Source organism: Eptesicus fuscus, chromosome 6, assembly GCF_027574615.1.
Source record: "Eptesicus fuscus isolate TK198812 chromosome 6, DD_ASM_mEF_20220401, whole genome shotgun sequence".
NCBI lineage: Eukaryota > Metazoa > Chordata > Mammalia > Chiroptera > Vespertilionidae > Eptesicus > Eptesicus fuscus.
In genome coordinates, this window is record NC_072478.1 from 28,100,137 (window position 1) to 28,114,977 (window position 14,841).

General features: G+C 49.2%; 1 protein-coding gene and 1 non-coding gene across 2 annotated transcripts; both read left to right on the forward strand.

Moving 5' to 3' along the window:
• Positions 1-488: 488 nt before the first annotated feature.
• EEF2 (eukaryotic translation elongation factor 2) lies at positions 489-10,225 on the forward strand. Its single transcript, XM_008150620.2, has 15 exons — positions 489-601; positions 1,560-1,774; positions 2,598-2,779; positions 2,864-3,075; positions 3,608-3,786; positions 3,920-4,025; positions 4,472-4,585; positions 4,823-4,961; positions 5,123-5,318; positions 6,017-6,275; positions 6,938-7,045; positions 7,759-8,112; positions 8,456-8,638; positions 8,719-8,851; positions 9,519-10,225. Exons 1-15 carry the CDS (start codon positions 599-601, stop codon positions 9,710-9,712), a joined length of 2,577 nt encoding a protein of 858 aa, XP_008148842.1. The 5' UTR covers positions 489-598; the 3' UTR covers positions 9,713-10,225.
• LOC114234874 (small nucleolar RNA SNORD37) lies at positions 3,470-3,534 on the forward strand. Its single transcript, XR_003621055.1, has one exon. It is a non-coding gene; the product is annotated as a small nucleolar RNA SNORD37 (small nucleolar RNA).
• Positions 10,226-14,841: the final 4,616 nt, after the last annotated feature.

The window sequence follows — 14,841 nt, forward strand, 5'->3', positions numbered from 1 at the left end:
CTTAATTTTAAACTTTTATTGATTGATTTTAGAGAGAGGGAGAGAGGGAGAGAGAGAGAGAGAGAAGCATTGATTTGTTGTTGCACTTATTTATGCATTCGTTGGTTGCTTCTTGTATGTGTGCTGACCAGAGATGGAACCTACAACCTTGGTGATCCCCTCCATGCTCTAACCAACTGAGATACCCAGCCAGGACTTACTGTGCTTTTTAATATGTTTGGCATTTTGCAAGCTATGATTAATATTCTCAGCTAAAACGGCACCTTTTGCTTTATGAACCTGAGTATTGCATCTCAGAGGCGTGCCTCCAGCTAAGGGGCCGACCCCAGGGAAATCCAGTTGCAGAACGAAGGATGCATTATCCCATAGCAGCTCCACCCGCACCTAAAGGGTTACCTGAGAGAGCACGTCCGCACGCCTGCGCACGACGTCTCTTCGCCCCGCCCCCGCAGCGCAGTCAGATGATCAGCCCAACCGGCGTTGGCCTATAAAAGGTCGGGTGTTGACGTCAGCGTTCTCTTCCGCCCGCGTCGCCGCATCTTCGGCGCGATTCCCTTCTCTCGGATCTACCTGGGAGAATCCACCGCCATCCGCCACCATGGTAAGCAATACCGTCTGGCTGGGGGCCTAGAACGGTGGCGGGGCCCCTGCGGGGCCGGCGCTGCCGGGTCTGGAGGGCTGGGGCCGGTTGGACAGGAAGGAGACATGGCGGTGGCCGGGCTGGCGGGCCTGGGGTTGGGAAAGCGGCGGCCGCCATGTCTGCGCCGTGCTGCTCGCTTCCGAGGGCGCCGCCGACTCACGGGACTCGGGGCCCGGCTAGAGCTGGGGCGGAGGCGGGGTTGGGTGTTAATGATGATGTGGCAGATGTTGTAATGGCGGGCGCCGCCAAGGCAGCGGGGAAAGGGGAGCCGCCTTATGTAACCCACCGATCGGGAGTTTAAGTTCGACTTTCTGTCGGGAACAGGGAAACGGCAAAACCAAGAAAGCCAAACCCCAAAAGCCTTTTTCTAATGTTGGCCTGGTTCCTTAACTGTGTTTGTATCGCCCAATTGTGAAGCCGACTCCGGAGCCACGAGGTGGAGGCTTGCAGTGCGCAAGCTTCTCACCAGATGGAGGGTGGCATATTTAGGAATCTTAAGGGGTGGCTGGCCCTGTCTTACCCCAGGCGGAAGGGTGACCTTGGGTTTTAAAGAATCTGTTTAGTTGGGTAAAGCATAAGAAATCCCAGTGGCAATAGCGGGGAGAGTTTGGGGGGAGCTTTATACCGTCCATGTTTTTTAATTGCACACACGTCACCCCATCTACAGGAAATTGGTTGTCATTAGTTCCAGCCCCACATTCTGGGTTGTCACTTCTAAGTGACAAGTAGAAATCTGGGTTTTCAGAAATGGGACAATTGGCATTTTTAAAGGGGTATCAGCAGAGACTGGGGAGTTTGGGTGGGAGTTGGGGTTGTCCCAGGATCAGCCCACTCCTGGCCATGGTGCTGGCCGTATTGTAGTCTTGGTGCCAAGCCTGGTTCCTGGACCCGCCTGAGCCACCCCTTTCCCTCGGCCTAGGTGAACTTCACAGTAGATCAGATCCGGGCCATCATGGACAAGAAGGCCAATATACGGAACATGTCCGTGATCGCTCACGTGGACCATGGCAAGTCCACGCTGACGGACTCCCTGGTGTGTAAGGCCGGTATCATCGCCTCTGCCCGGGCTGGGGAGACCCGCTTCACGGACACCCGGAAGGATGAGCAGGAGCGTTGCATCACCATCAAGTCAACGTGAGCAAGCTCTGGTGCTCTTTGGACTGGGGAGGGGAGGTACTCACCTGGAGCATGGTGTGGAGACAGACCTCAGACACAGTCACTTTCCTGAGGGGCTTCTGGGAAGGAGTCTGGATTTTTGAATTATGAGAGACAATGAGGTTCAATATAGTAAGATAGGAAGCTCTGCAGCCAGGGAGAGACAGTGATGGGAGTGGGATTGGGACTTGCAGAGGAAGAGGGGCTTAACCCAGTGATTCCCCATTCCAGGGGGCAAGGACCTTTAGGCAGTATCTGGGAGTGCCCCCTCCAATGTCAGATTCCTGATCCCAGATGTCAGTGGGGTGAGAACCCAAAGCAAAGTGACTGAAATTGCTGTTTGTTTTCCGTTGGGAATTTGTGAGCGTCCCTTTATCTGCTCTGAGACCATTTCAGCTGGGGCTGAAGGGCACAGGGATGGGTGACAGGTGGTCTTCCCCGGGCATGTAGTTGCTATTTGGAATCAGGTGTGTTGAGCTTGGGAGGACCCATGCTGGGGACTGGACAGGTGGGCTCTTCCCTTTGTAGCTGATACTAGGGAGGTGGGCAAAGGCTCTTTTGTGGGAGATCTGAAGTCTGTCTCTAGGGAAGAGGAATGCAGTGGAGAAAGTGGTGCAGTGTTCTCTCAGGGCTGTGGGTCTGGCCTGTTACCACATACTGTCGTGCTTAGGGATTATTTGTCCTGACTGCCCTTGGGCTGGAACCCCAGGCTGACCTCTGCGGTTTTCGGAGGACAGTGAAGAGCTATATAGAACGGGACAGGTGTGCCTTTTGTTCATCCAACCTGTCCCAATCTCCTTAGGGCCATCTCCCTCTTCTACGAGCTCTCAGAGAACGACTTGAACTTCATCAAGCAGAGCAAGGATGGTTCCGGTTTCCTTATCAATCTCATTGACTCTCCTGGGCACGTGGATTTTTCCTCAGAGGTGACAGCTGCCCTCCGTGTCACTGATGGTGCCTTGGTGGTAGTGGACTGTGTGTCTGGTAAGCAGCAGGTTTCCTCATCCCTGGCTGGGAACCTGGGGGTGTCCCCTCTCTGGCTGATGAAAAATCTCTGTCCACCCCCAGGCGTGTGTGTGCAGACAGAGACAGTGCTGAGGCAGGCCATTGCAGAGCGCATCAAGCCTGTGCTGATGATGAACAAGATGGACCGGGCTCTGCTTGAGCTGCAGCTGGAGCCTGAGGAGCTCTATCAGACTTTCCAGCGCATTGTGGAGAATGTCAATGTCATCATCTCCACCTATGGAGAGGGCGAGAGCGGCCCCATGGGCAACATCATGGTAAGTGTCCTGCCAGCTGAAGTCGGGATCCTCCACAAGCTCCCGTCTAGCCCATTGCATTCCTCCCATCCTTCCCATGGGGTGGGCTGTGTTCTTCCCACAGACTGGAAAGGGCTGTGACCTCCCTCTCCCTCTGTGGGGACTGTCCTGGGGGAACCACAAGTCTGGTCCCTTGGGTCGTCTTGGAGGATCTGAAAGTTGGTTTTTCTAGGAATGTTGGGGTGACAAAGAATGGGGCTGGAATGCTTTTAGTACCGACTTCATCTAACACTTCAATTTTTGGGGAGACTTTGTGGTAGGGGGTTCCCTGCCTGCTGAAGCAGTCTCGGGGCAGTCCCCTCTGTTACTGCTAACCCTTGCTGGTGGAGGAGATGAAGGCAAAGTTGGGCATCCTGTACATGATGACTAAAATTTCTTCACTTTGACCTGATGGCAATTGATGAAATCTGATGTCTGAAGCCCATGGCACCCAGGGACTTGGTAGCTGGGGTTTCTGTTTGTCCCCATTCACAGCTTGCTCTTGTTCTCTTAGATTGACCCTGTCCTTGGGACTGTTGGCTTCGGGTCTGGTCTCCACGGTTGGGCCTTCACTCTGAAGCAGTTTGCAGAGATGTATGTGGCCAAATTTGCCGCCAAGGGTGAGGGCCAGCTGGGGCCTGCTGAGCGGGCCAAGAAAGTAGAGGACATGATGAAGAAGCTGTGGGGTGACCGGTGAGTGCTGCAGGGAGGAGCAGGGTGTTTGCAACAAATCTGTGAGGTGGGCAGGGACACCTCATGTCTGTGGGGTCATTTTGTCTAACCTTGATTTGGGGCCCCTAGCCTAATTGTGTTGGGCCTTCCTCAGGTACTTCGATCCAGCCAATGGTAAATTCAGCAAGTCCGCCACAAGCCCTGATGGCAAGAAGCTGCCACGGACATTCTGCCAGCTTATCCTGGACCCCATCTTCAAGGTGAGCTGCTGCACGTGCTTGATGGATGTGCATTCCCTAGGCTGCCCTTGGGTCTAGTGGCTCCTGGCAGGGCCAGGTTCAAGATGGCTGCTGGGATATTGGTGAGACAGCACCACAGTAAGGATGAAATCCCCAGGGCCATCAGCATCTCTGGCTGGGGTTGGTTAGGTGAGCTGAGACAGGAAGGTCTGGGTTTTGCTCTGCCAGCCACTGGGATTTAAGTGCTTGTTAGTTAAAATGTTTTCATGGTCTGTAAGTCAGAATAGACTTTTTTCGATCTATTGGGAGATGTCCCCAAGGCTTACCCTGTCTGGGTCAAGTCCTTTGTGGTAAGGTGTGAGGATTTTTGTAACCTTGCCTCTCTCTGCTCTGTGTATGGCCTTACTTAGGCTTCTCAGTAGGAAGCAGCTGCAGGCTTCCTAATACGTTCCCAAACCCCCAATTAGGTATTTGATGCTATCATGAATTTCAAGAAAGAGGAGACAGCAAAATTGATTGAAAAACTGGACATCAAGTTGGACAGTGAAGATAAGGACAAAGAAGGCAAACCACTTCTGAAGGTGAGCATGAGGGGCTGGCTGTCCAAGAGTCTCCATCAGGGCTCCCTGCCAGTGGTGGGCTCTGGCTTTGCTGTTGGAAGCATTCCCAGCTGCAGCATGGCTACCAGCAGGGGTGGACAGAAGACCTCAGGTGTTTGCATGGCTCTTCTAGAGGGAACCATGCATTTGAGTAACCTTGGTGAGCACGTGATGCTGAAGGTTTTCCTCAGAATTGCCTCTCCTGGCCCTTCTGTGTAGGCTGTGATGCGCCGCTGGTTGCCCGCTGGCGATGCCCTGCTGCAGATGATCACCATCCATCTGCCCTCTCCCGTGACAGCTCAGAAGTACCGCTGTGAGCTCCTGTATGAGGGTCCCCCCGACGATGAGGCAGCCATGGGTATGTAGGGTTCACCTGAAGGCTGGGGGTCGGGGGGGTGGGCAGAGCAGCCCGTGGTTAGAAGGCTGCTCATTGCCAAGCTTAAGGGTCTCAGGATTCTGGAAGGCTGAACCCTAAGGGAATCATGCTTTCTTTGGTGGATTTTTTTTTTTCTTTTTCAGGCATTAAAAGCTGTGACCCCAAAGGACCCCTTATGATGTACATTTCCAAAATGGTGCCGACCTCTGACAAAGGCCGGTTCTATGCCTTTGGTCGAGTCTTCTCAGGGCTGGTGTCCACCGGCCTGAAGGTCAGGATCATGGGTCCTAACTACACACCAGGGAAGAAGGAGGACCTGTACCTGAAGCCGATCCAGAGGTGAAGTGCTTGGCTAGTCCTTTGTGACCCAGGGCTGGTCCCAGCCCTCCCTCCCTGCTCCAAGCTGCAGGAGGAGTAGGAGTTCAGAGGGGTTTTACATGAAGTGCCCAGCAGGATGTAGTACTGAGCCCTCTGGCCACCTTTTGTCCAACCTGGAGAGGCTTGTGTGGATGAGGTACAACAGGAAGCAGGGGGCTCGCTCCCCCTAATAATCAGGGTAGAATCCCTTCCCTGAGTTAGAGGCAGATGTTCCTGATCTCCCAGCAGTGGCAACACAGTTTATTGTCACCTATGCAGAGAGCAGGTGCTGACCTCAGAAATGCCAGTCTTCTGTCAGCCCTCCCCCTAAACCTATACCAGGCATTGGTGGTGGGAAGATAGAACTTGGATCCCCTCCTCACGGGTTGACCACACCACACTGCCTTTTCTCAACCCTGGGCCAGGTGTATGGAGCCCTGCATGGGGGATGTAGGAATGGCAGGTAGTGCTCTGTCTTGGTACCCAGGAGCCCAGCACTTTGCTGAGATAGTAACCTGGGTTACAGTGGAGAGCCAAGGCTTAACGTCCTAGGGGGTGGCACCACCACTCAATGCAGGAGGGCTGACCACAGGCTCCAGAAGGAAGGGCTTTGTTTTCCAGCCATTCTGGGACCTGGCACCACAGTGGTGTTGCATTGATACCTTTTGTCTCTCCCCCAGAACAATCTTGATGATGGGCCGTTATGTGGAGCCCATCGAGGATGTGCCTTGCGGGAACATTGTGGGCTTGGTGGGTGTGGACCAGTTCCTTGTGAAAACAGGCACCATCACCACCTTCGAGCACGCCCACAACATGCGGGTGATGAAGTTCAGCGTGAGCCCTGTCGTCAGGGTTGCCGTGGAGGCCAAAAACCCGGCTGACCTGCCCAAGCTGGTGGAGGGCTTAAAGCGGCTGGCCAAGTCAGACCCTATGGTGCAGGTGGGCAGGTACCCTGGCAGGAGGCACCACCACCACCTGCAGGGTCAATTTGTTGGTGTCTGAGTTGAAAAGATTGGGTGGTTTCTCATATAAGGAGGGACTTCCAATTGGAACTGTTTGGAAATTCAGGTGTGTGTTAACGCACACCTTCCCCAAAAGAGCTGTTGCCCTTTTTAAAAGTATATTTTTGTTGATTTCAGAAAGGGAGAGCGAGAGAGAAACATCAATGATGAGAGAGAATCATTGATTGGCTGCCTCTTGTACACCCACACTGGGGATTGAACGCGCAACTTGGGCATGTGCCCAAGCTGGGAATCGAACCGTGACCTCTCTGGTTCATAGGTCGACGCTCAACCACTGAGCCATGCTGGTAGGGCACTGCTGCTCTTTTTAATGTCAGTTTACTGTCCAGGAGCCCAGGCCTTGGGTCTCTATAGACTGGCTATAGATGGGTCTTTTTTTAGGCTAACACAGAACCAGCAAAAAAGGCTCATATGACCCCTTGCTTCCCCCCCCCCCCCCCCAATGGGCCCTGAAAATGTCACTAAAAACCTCCAACTAGAAGGGATGCTTGGAGCCTGCCATTCTCAGCCCCCAGTTCCTTGGGTTTTCCAAGTAGTTCTTTGGTTTTGATTCTCGGCTTAACATATGGCCTCTTTCAGTGCATCATTGAGGAGTCGGGGGAGCACATCATTGCTGGGGCTGGTGAGCTGCACTTGGAGATCTGCCTGAAAGACCTGGAGGAGGACCACGCCTGCATTCCCATCAAGGTGAAGCATGCTGTCTCTAGCAGGGGTAGGGATGGATGGCATGTAGGGATGGCAGAGCCCTTGTCCAGGCTGGGCTCTGATGATTCCCTCCTTTCCACCCATGCCTAGGAACTAGGGTGACTTCGCCATGTGAAACCAGCAGTTCATACACATCCTCAACAGCTTTGAGGTTGGAGTGTGGGGAGTCTGCTTTCCAAAATCTCCAAATACAAGCTTCTGAAGAGCATAGACATTTAGTAGCCAACTTTAGGCCCAGTTGCTGGCCCTGTTTTTCATTCTCTACTTTTTCAAATAACTGAGTTCGGATCTGTGTTCATTAAGTCCCTTAAATTGCATTCCGCTCATAGAAATAACATCTCTCTTTTTCCCCCCCAGTTAACTGCTTTTTCATCTTGTCTTCCATGTGTCAAAATAGGATCAGGCTAGTGCCTACATTTTGCATATTGCTTCTTTTCAAGTAATAACTGCATAGAATTTCACAAGATAAATTTTTCGTTAGCCAGTCCTATTGGCAGTGGGTAGCCCCCTGCAAGGGAAGAGCTGCATACTTTGTATTTATGCAGAAGTGAGATGTGCATGGCTCTGTGCTACTAAATTAAAACTAGTCGTTCTGATTTTTGTGCCCATTGCCGATCTGTTTTCTGACTCTCATTAGGAGACCCCTCTCCTGGGCGGTCACTTCTGCAGGCCTGACTTTTGTGCTCCTTTTGCAGAAATCCGATCCTGTTGTCTCCTATCGTGAGACAGTTAGCGAGGAGTCGAATGTGCTCTGTCTGTCCAAGTCTCCCAATAAGCACAATCGACTGTACATGAAGGCGCGGCCCTTTCCTGATGGCCTGGCTGAGGACATTGACAAGGGTGAAGTGTCTGCCCGCCAGGAGCTCAAGCAGCGGGCCCGATACCTGGCTGAGAAGTATGAGTGGGATGTGGCTGAGGCACGCAAGATCTGGTGCTTTGGGCCTGATGGCACTGGGCCCAATATCCTTACTGACATCACCAAGGGTGTGCAGTATCTCAACGAGATCAAGGACAGCGTAGTGGCTGGCTTCCAGTGGGCCACAAAAGAGGTGAGGGGCCACTTGGTCATCCAGCTGGAAAATCATTAGCATCCGAGTCCATCAATGGGACTTTGGCACAGGCCCAGTCTCTCACCTGTGCAGACTTTTGGTGGGGATGGGATCCTTGGGGTTACCTGTTTTCATTTCTGTTAGTGAAGTGGGGCCAGTGGTCCTACCTCCTGAAAGGGTACGCTAGGGAGGAGGGTGAGCTGGCAAGAGATGCAAAGATACAAGGTCTCTGTGGTTGCAGACCTGGAGGCTGGCATGGGCAGAACTGTGTGACTTGGCCTTAACCTCTCAGGCTGCAGTAGAGGCAGGAGCTTGATAGTGATTTTGGCCACTTCCTCTGTAGGGGGCACTGTGTGAGGAGAACATGCGCGGTGTACGCTTTGATGTCCATGATGTAACACTGCATGCTGATGCTATCCACCGAGGGGGTGGCCAGATCATCCCTACAGCCCGGCGCTGCCTCTACGCCAGCGTGCTAACTGCCCAGCCCCGACTCATGGAGCCCATCTACCTTGTGGAAATCCAGGTAGGGAGTCCTGATTGTCCTGCTGCTACTGGTCCCCATCCTACCTAGCAACTGCTAAATAGCCTTTTATTGCCTGACAGTGTCCAGAGCAAGTGGTTGGTGGTATCTACGGAGTCCTGAACAGGAAGCGGGGCCATGTCTTTGAGGAGACCCAGGTGGCTGGCACCCCCATGTTTGTTGTGAAGGCCTACCTGCCTGTCAATGAGTCCTTTGGTAAGTGCTTGCTGGGGTGGCTCTCAAATGCCCACAGTCCACTGTCCTCCAGCCAGACTGACTTAGGATAGACACGTTTCTTGCCTCTTATGCAAGGTCCAGAGTGAGCCAGCCTAATGGGAACCATGGATATAATCTGCAAACTGCTCCCCACTCCCCTGTCCATTTGGGATGTAAAAGCAGCCTGGTTATGTAGGAGTAGAAGGTGGCCCCCCCCCAAAAAAAAAAAAAAGAAGGTGGCCCACTTCTTGTGGAACTCTGAATTGAATTGGGGTGGGGGAGTGGTCACTCAGGTGTGTAAATTTGTAAGATCTTAAGATGGAGTCTGGCAGAGAAGTAGCTCAGGCTCACCCTCAGGGTGAACAGCTGGAAATTGAGGTGGGTCAGCATTATACTTTGCTTGTTTAGTGGTCTCTGAGCAAGCCTAGGGTGAGGAGCAGGGTTAAGGGTTTTAACCCTTTGCACTCGCTTGCTTTTTCTCGATTCCTGCTACCGATGCTAACCGTGTCGAGTCACACTCGACATCCGGGTGCAAAAGGTTAATGTCTGATTCTGTCCGAGTTGTCTAGTTTCTGATCTCTCTGGTGTGAGTATTCCCACCTCCAGGGGTTGGCCAGGGTACCAAGTCTGGACTGCCCAGCGAGCCCTGTACCTGCTTCTCCCACAGGCTTCACCGCCGATCTGAGATCCAACACAGGTGGCCAGGCTTTTCCGCAGTGTGTGTTTGACCACTGGCAGATCCTGCCTGGAGACCCCTTTGACAACACCAGCCGCCCCAGCCAGGTGGTGGCCGAGACACGTAAGCGCAAAGGCCTGAAGGAAGGCATCCCAGCTCTGGACAACTTCCTGGACAAATTGTAGGTTGCCCTTCCTGCAGCCACCCAGGTGCCACCCCCTCACCGGCTCATGATCAACCACAACAAGCCCTCATTCTCCACAACATCTTGAGACTGTCCAGACACAGTGCCGCTCGCCTGGCTGGTTCTGGGGCCACTCTGTGCCATCGCTCAACATGAACACTTGATGCTGTTTCTTTCTATATTTATTTCAAGATTTCAGAGGCAACAGAAATGCCCTGGCTACAGGGACTTATTTGGCTGGTGGGGGAGGTGGAATGGGACACCCAACACTTCTTTCCATTTCTGAGGAAAACTCAAATGTCCAAGAAAAAAAAAAAGAATTAAAACGCATTAAGAGGTTTATTTGGGTAAATGGTCCACAGTGGATTTTCCCCCAGAAAGGGGGAAAGAATAAACAGGTAGACATTTCTGTTTGGACAGAAGCTAGAAGGCAGGAAATTTTGTGCAATGTCACCATGAGCACCTCAAAGCTGTATTAGTGCCATTGGAATAATAAATTTGATTATGGTGGTGATTGCCTTTGTTGACTTCCTTCTGAGTTCATTCAGGCTGGAATGGACTTTCTTATGCCAGTATGCGTGGCCGTGGGTTATACTGTCATACGAAAAGTTCAATGTAACATTGAAGTGTCAGTTCAAATGTAAGATGACCAGGGCCATCTAATGGAATTTGCTGTGATGGTAAACCAGTCTTAACTGTGCAGAGGGGCAGCCACTATCTCCACGTGGCTAGACAGCTGTGGAAATGGGGTCAGTGTAGCCAAGGAACTGATTTTTTTTTTTTTAAGATTTCTTAAAATTGATTTTTAGACCGCAAGGTGGGGAGAGAAACATCGGTCATCTATGCCCCACCTTGCCACACATCCCATGACCAATCTGGCAACCTGGTGCAAGGCAGGAAATCCAACCCCCTGAGCTACACTAACTAGCCAGGGCAAGGAAGTATTTAACATTACATTTTCATGGTCTGGTGTTGGGGCTGCCATAATGCCTAGTGCAGGCATGGACAACTAAATTGTCCCTGCTTGTGGAGTCCATGGTCCAGTGGGGGAAAAGCCACAAATACCCACACTTACACAAGTTCTCGTGGCCAGCTAGACTCTGGACCCTTGGCATCAAGAAGTCCCACCAGTTCATTCGTGTTGCCGAGAACTTTTTGTGAGAATTTTTTGCCATTATCTCAAATCATTGCTTCACTATAAAATATACTTGAGTAATTTCATACCTACAAAGAAGTTACAAAGATGTTAGATAACCTCTTACATAACTATTGTACATTTGTCAAACCAAAAACATTGGACTAATGTCTTTCTGTTTCAGGATACAATCTAGGATACCACATTGTATTTCAATTTGCACATTTTTTTAAAAGCTTTTTTATTAATCCTCACCAGAGGATATTTTCCCATTGATCTTTTAGAGAGAGTGGAATAGAGAAGTAAAGACAGAAACATCGATGTGAGAGAAACACATTGATTAGTTGCCTCTTGCACACCCCCAACCAAGGCCCAGGCTGGGGAGGAGCCTGCAACCGAGGTATGTATATGTGTTCCTAACCAGAATTGAACCCGGGACCCTTTGGTCTGCAGGCCAATGCTCTATTCACTAAGCCAAGCCAGCTAGGGCCATTTTGCACATTTTTAGTACCTAGTAGTTTTGCCAGGGATATGACTACAAATTGAGAAGTTGGAACTGCATTGGTTTAACTTAAAAAAAATTTTTTTAAAAATATATAGTTTATTGATTTCAGAGAGCAAGGGAGAGGGAGAGATAGAAACATCAATGATAAGAGAATCATTGATTGGTTGTCTTCCGCACACCCTCCACTGGAGATTGAGCCCACAAACCCAGGTGTGTGCCCTTGGCCGGAATCGAACCTGGGACCCTTCAGTCCGTAGGCTGATGCTCTATCCACTGAGTCAAACCAGCTAGGGCTAACTAAAAATTTTTAACCAATTCTAAATTAGCTGATGGCAGTGCCACTTATAAATGCCTTGCTAATAGAGCCCCTTCATATTGACGTGTTTTTATAGCTGTTACATTCACAGTGATTCCCTTTATAAGGGCCGATGCCTGATGACTTCATTATATCTGTAATGACACCTGAGTATTGGTCTGTTACAAGTGTTTATGTGTGTATTGCTCTATATTTTCATTTTATTAGCCGATTTTAATTATTTTTTATGGTTGCATTAGGCCAGCAGTTCCCAACCTTTTTTTTTTTGCCTCAAGACCCCTGTATACTCAAAACATTGAGGACCCCAAAGAGCTTTTTTTTTTTTTTTTTTTTAATATTTTTATTGATATCAGAGAGGAAGGGAGAGGGAGAGAGAGATAGAAACATCAATGATGAAAGAGAACCATCAATCGGCTGCCTCCTGCATGCCCCTACGACCCGGCATGGGCATGTGCCCTTGACTGGAATCGAACCCGAGACCTCCCAGTCCGCAGGCCGACGCTCCATCCCCTGAGCCAAACCAGCCAGGGCCCAAAGAGCTTTTGTTAAAATGGGTATATTTACTGATATTTACCATATTTAGAAATTAAAACTGATGCCGAAACCGGTTTGGCTCAGTGGATAGAGCGTCGGCCTGCGGACTGAAAGGTCCCAGGTTCGATTCCGGTCAAGGGCATGTACCTTGGTTGCGGGCACATCCCCAGTAGGGGGCGTGCTGGAGGCAGCCGATCAATGTTTCTCTCTCATCGATGTTTCTAACTCTATCCCTCTCTCTTCCTCTCTGTGAAAAATCAATAAAATATATTTAAAAAAAAAATAAAACTGAGAAACTTCAATAATTGATTTAAAAATGATAAACCCATTACGTTAACCTATTTTTTTTTTTTGGGGGGGGAACCTATTTTCCAAACAAAATATAGTAACATTTTTGGCAAGTTTTTGAAATCTATGGCTTAATAGAAGACAGCTGGAGTCCCATTTGCTTCTTCATTAAATCAGTTTTAATACATTGTTTTGGTTGAATTTTAAGGAGATAACCTAGCCTCAGTCATCCCATACTTGAAAAAGAGAGGAGCATCTTAATATTAATACTTACTTTCAGATAATTATGGATGTTCTTTGATGCAATAACAAAACTCAACAAGTAGTTTCTTAAAGATTAATTACAATGTGATATCTGAAATATTAATGAGCTTTTCATACTGTTACATTAAAATCCATTGGTCTCTCTTGCACTTTGGGTCTTTTCCCCATGCATGATTTTGTAACATCAAGTGTTGACTATTTGGAAACACTGGTCAACCAAGTTTGGAGCTTTGAGGTGTTGACACATTTCATAGAACACTTGAAAAGTCACATTTATTAATTTCATCAGGAAAGTGTTAAAGTGAAAAGCAGCTTTTGAAAATTTTAATTTTTTTGCTTGAAACCTCAAATTTTGTCATTGGCAACTAATACTGTCAATTGTTTCCTTGAAGTGACAGGCTTGATTTGTTCATTGTTTTGAGAAAATGCCTGTCAAACACAAGTCTGAATTACTAGTTTGTCAGGTTTCTTCAAGTAAAGATGATGTTCCAACTCCTCATTAAGTATGGGTTATGCATCAGTAGCTTCCCAAAGAATACAGTGTAGAAGTGGAGAAAAAAATGTAACTTTAAGAGAAACCTGACATCTAGTGCCAGGTGACCAAGTTCAACATCAACAGTGATAAGTCATGTTGATAGTATGGACCCTGAATATGATGTGATGAGAATGGCACTTTACATCCGGTCTTAAAACCGATCACTCCACTCTACTGAGAAAAACAGATTGCAATTAAGGAAAAGGCTACAAAATACCTGACCAATCCTCAAAACTCAGTCATCAAAAACGGGAGTCCTAGCTGTTCTGGCTCAATGGTTTGAATGTCTGCCCACCCACCAAAGGGTCTCAGGTTTGATTCCCAGTCAAGAGCATATACCTGGGTTGCAGGTTCCATCCTGGCCCCAGTCAGGGGAGTTCAGTAGGTAACCAATCGATATGTCTCACATTGATGTCCCCCCCACCCCCTTCACCTCCTTCCCTCCCACTCTCTTAAAAAAAAAAAAATCAATGGAAAGATTATCCTTGGGTGAGGATTAACAAAACAAAAATCAGGAAAGTGAGAAAACTCATAGCCAAGAGCCCAAGGCAGTGATGGTGAACCTATGACACGCGTGTCAGCACTGACAAGTGTAGCCATTTCTGATGACACGCGGCCGCATGCCGAGGATGAAACATTTGCTGCTCCTGAGGATGAAACATTTGCGAAATAATGTTTTTTCCTTAAAGTGACACACTACTCGAGTTATGCTCAGTGTTTTGGCGAAGTTTGACACACCAAGCTCTAAAGGTTGCCCATCGCTGGCCTAAGGAGACGTGGCAACAAAATCATGTGGGATCATGGGACAGAAAAAGGACGGGAAAACCAGGAATCTGAATTAAGTGTGGACTTTGCTTAATAAAAATGTATCAAGGTTGGTTCATTGGTTGTAAGAAAAGTATTATATGCATGGAAGATGTAATAGTAGGGGGAAACGGTATGGGAGAAGGTGCTGCTTTTGCTGTGTGCATAGGAGTTAGACAAGAATGGAGGAAGGCAATCTCGGGCAGAAGCAGCAGCTCATGTGATGTTTGAGGTCAGAAGGCAGGCAAATGGGTTAGGGAGAATGGCAAGTGGTTAGGGCAGTCGGCAAGGGCCAAAAGATAAAGGGGCCCTTGTTTGGTGGCATCTGAGGTGGATCCGCATTGATTGTGGGTTAAGGTCCATCTGGGAATTTCATCTATGCCATTTACTACTGCCTTTTGGTTGGGTTACCTAACTTCTCTGGGTGTCAGTTTCCCTGACTGTAGAAAGGAAGAAATTTTAATATATTTTAACTCAGTTTACTGATTAGTACATACTAAGGCTCAGTAAATGCTAGCTTTTTTTTTTTTTTAATATATTTTTATTGATTTCAGAGAGGAAGGAAGAGGGAGAGATAGAAACATCAATGATGAGAGAGAACCATTGATTGGCTGCCTCCTGCACGACCCCCACTGGGGATCGAGCCGGCAACCTGGGCATGTGCCCTTGACCAGAATCTAACCTGGGACCCTTAAGTCCGCAGGTCGTGGCTCTATCCACAGAGCCAAACCAGCTAGGGCGCTAGCCTT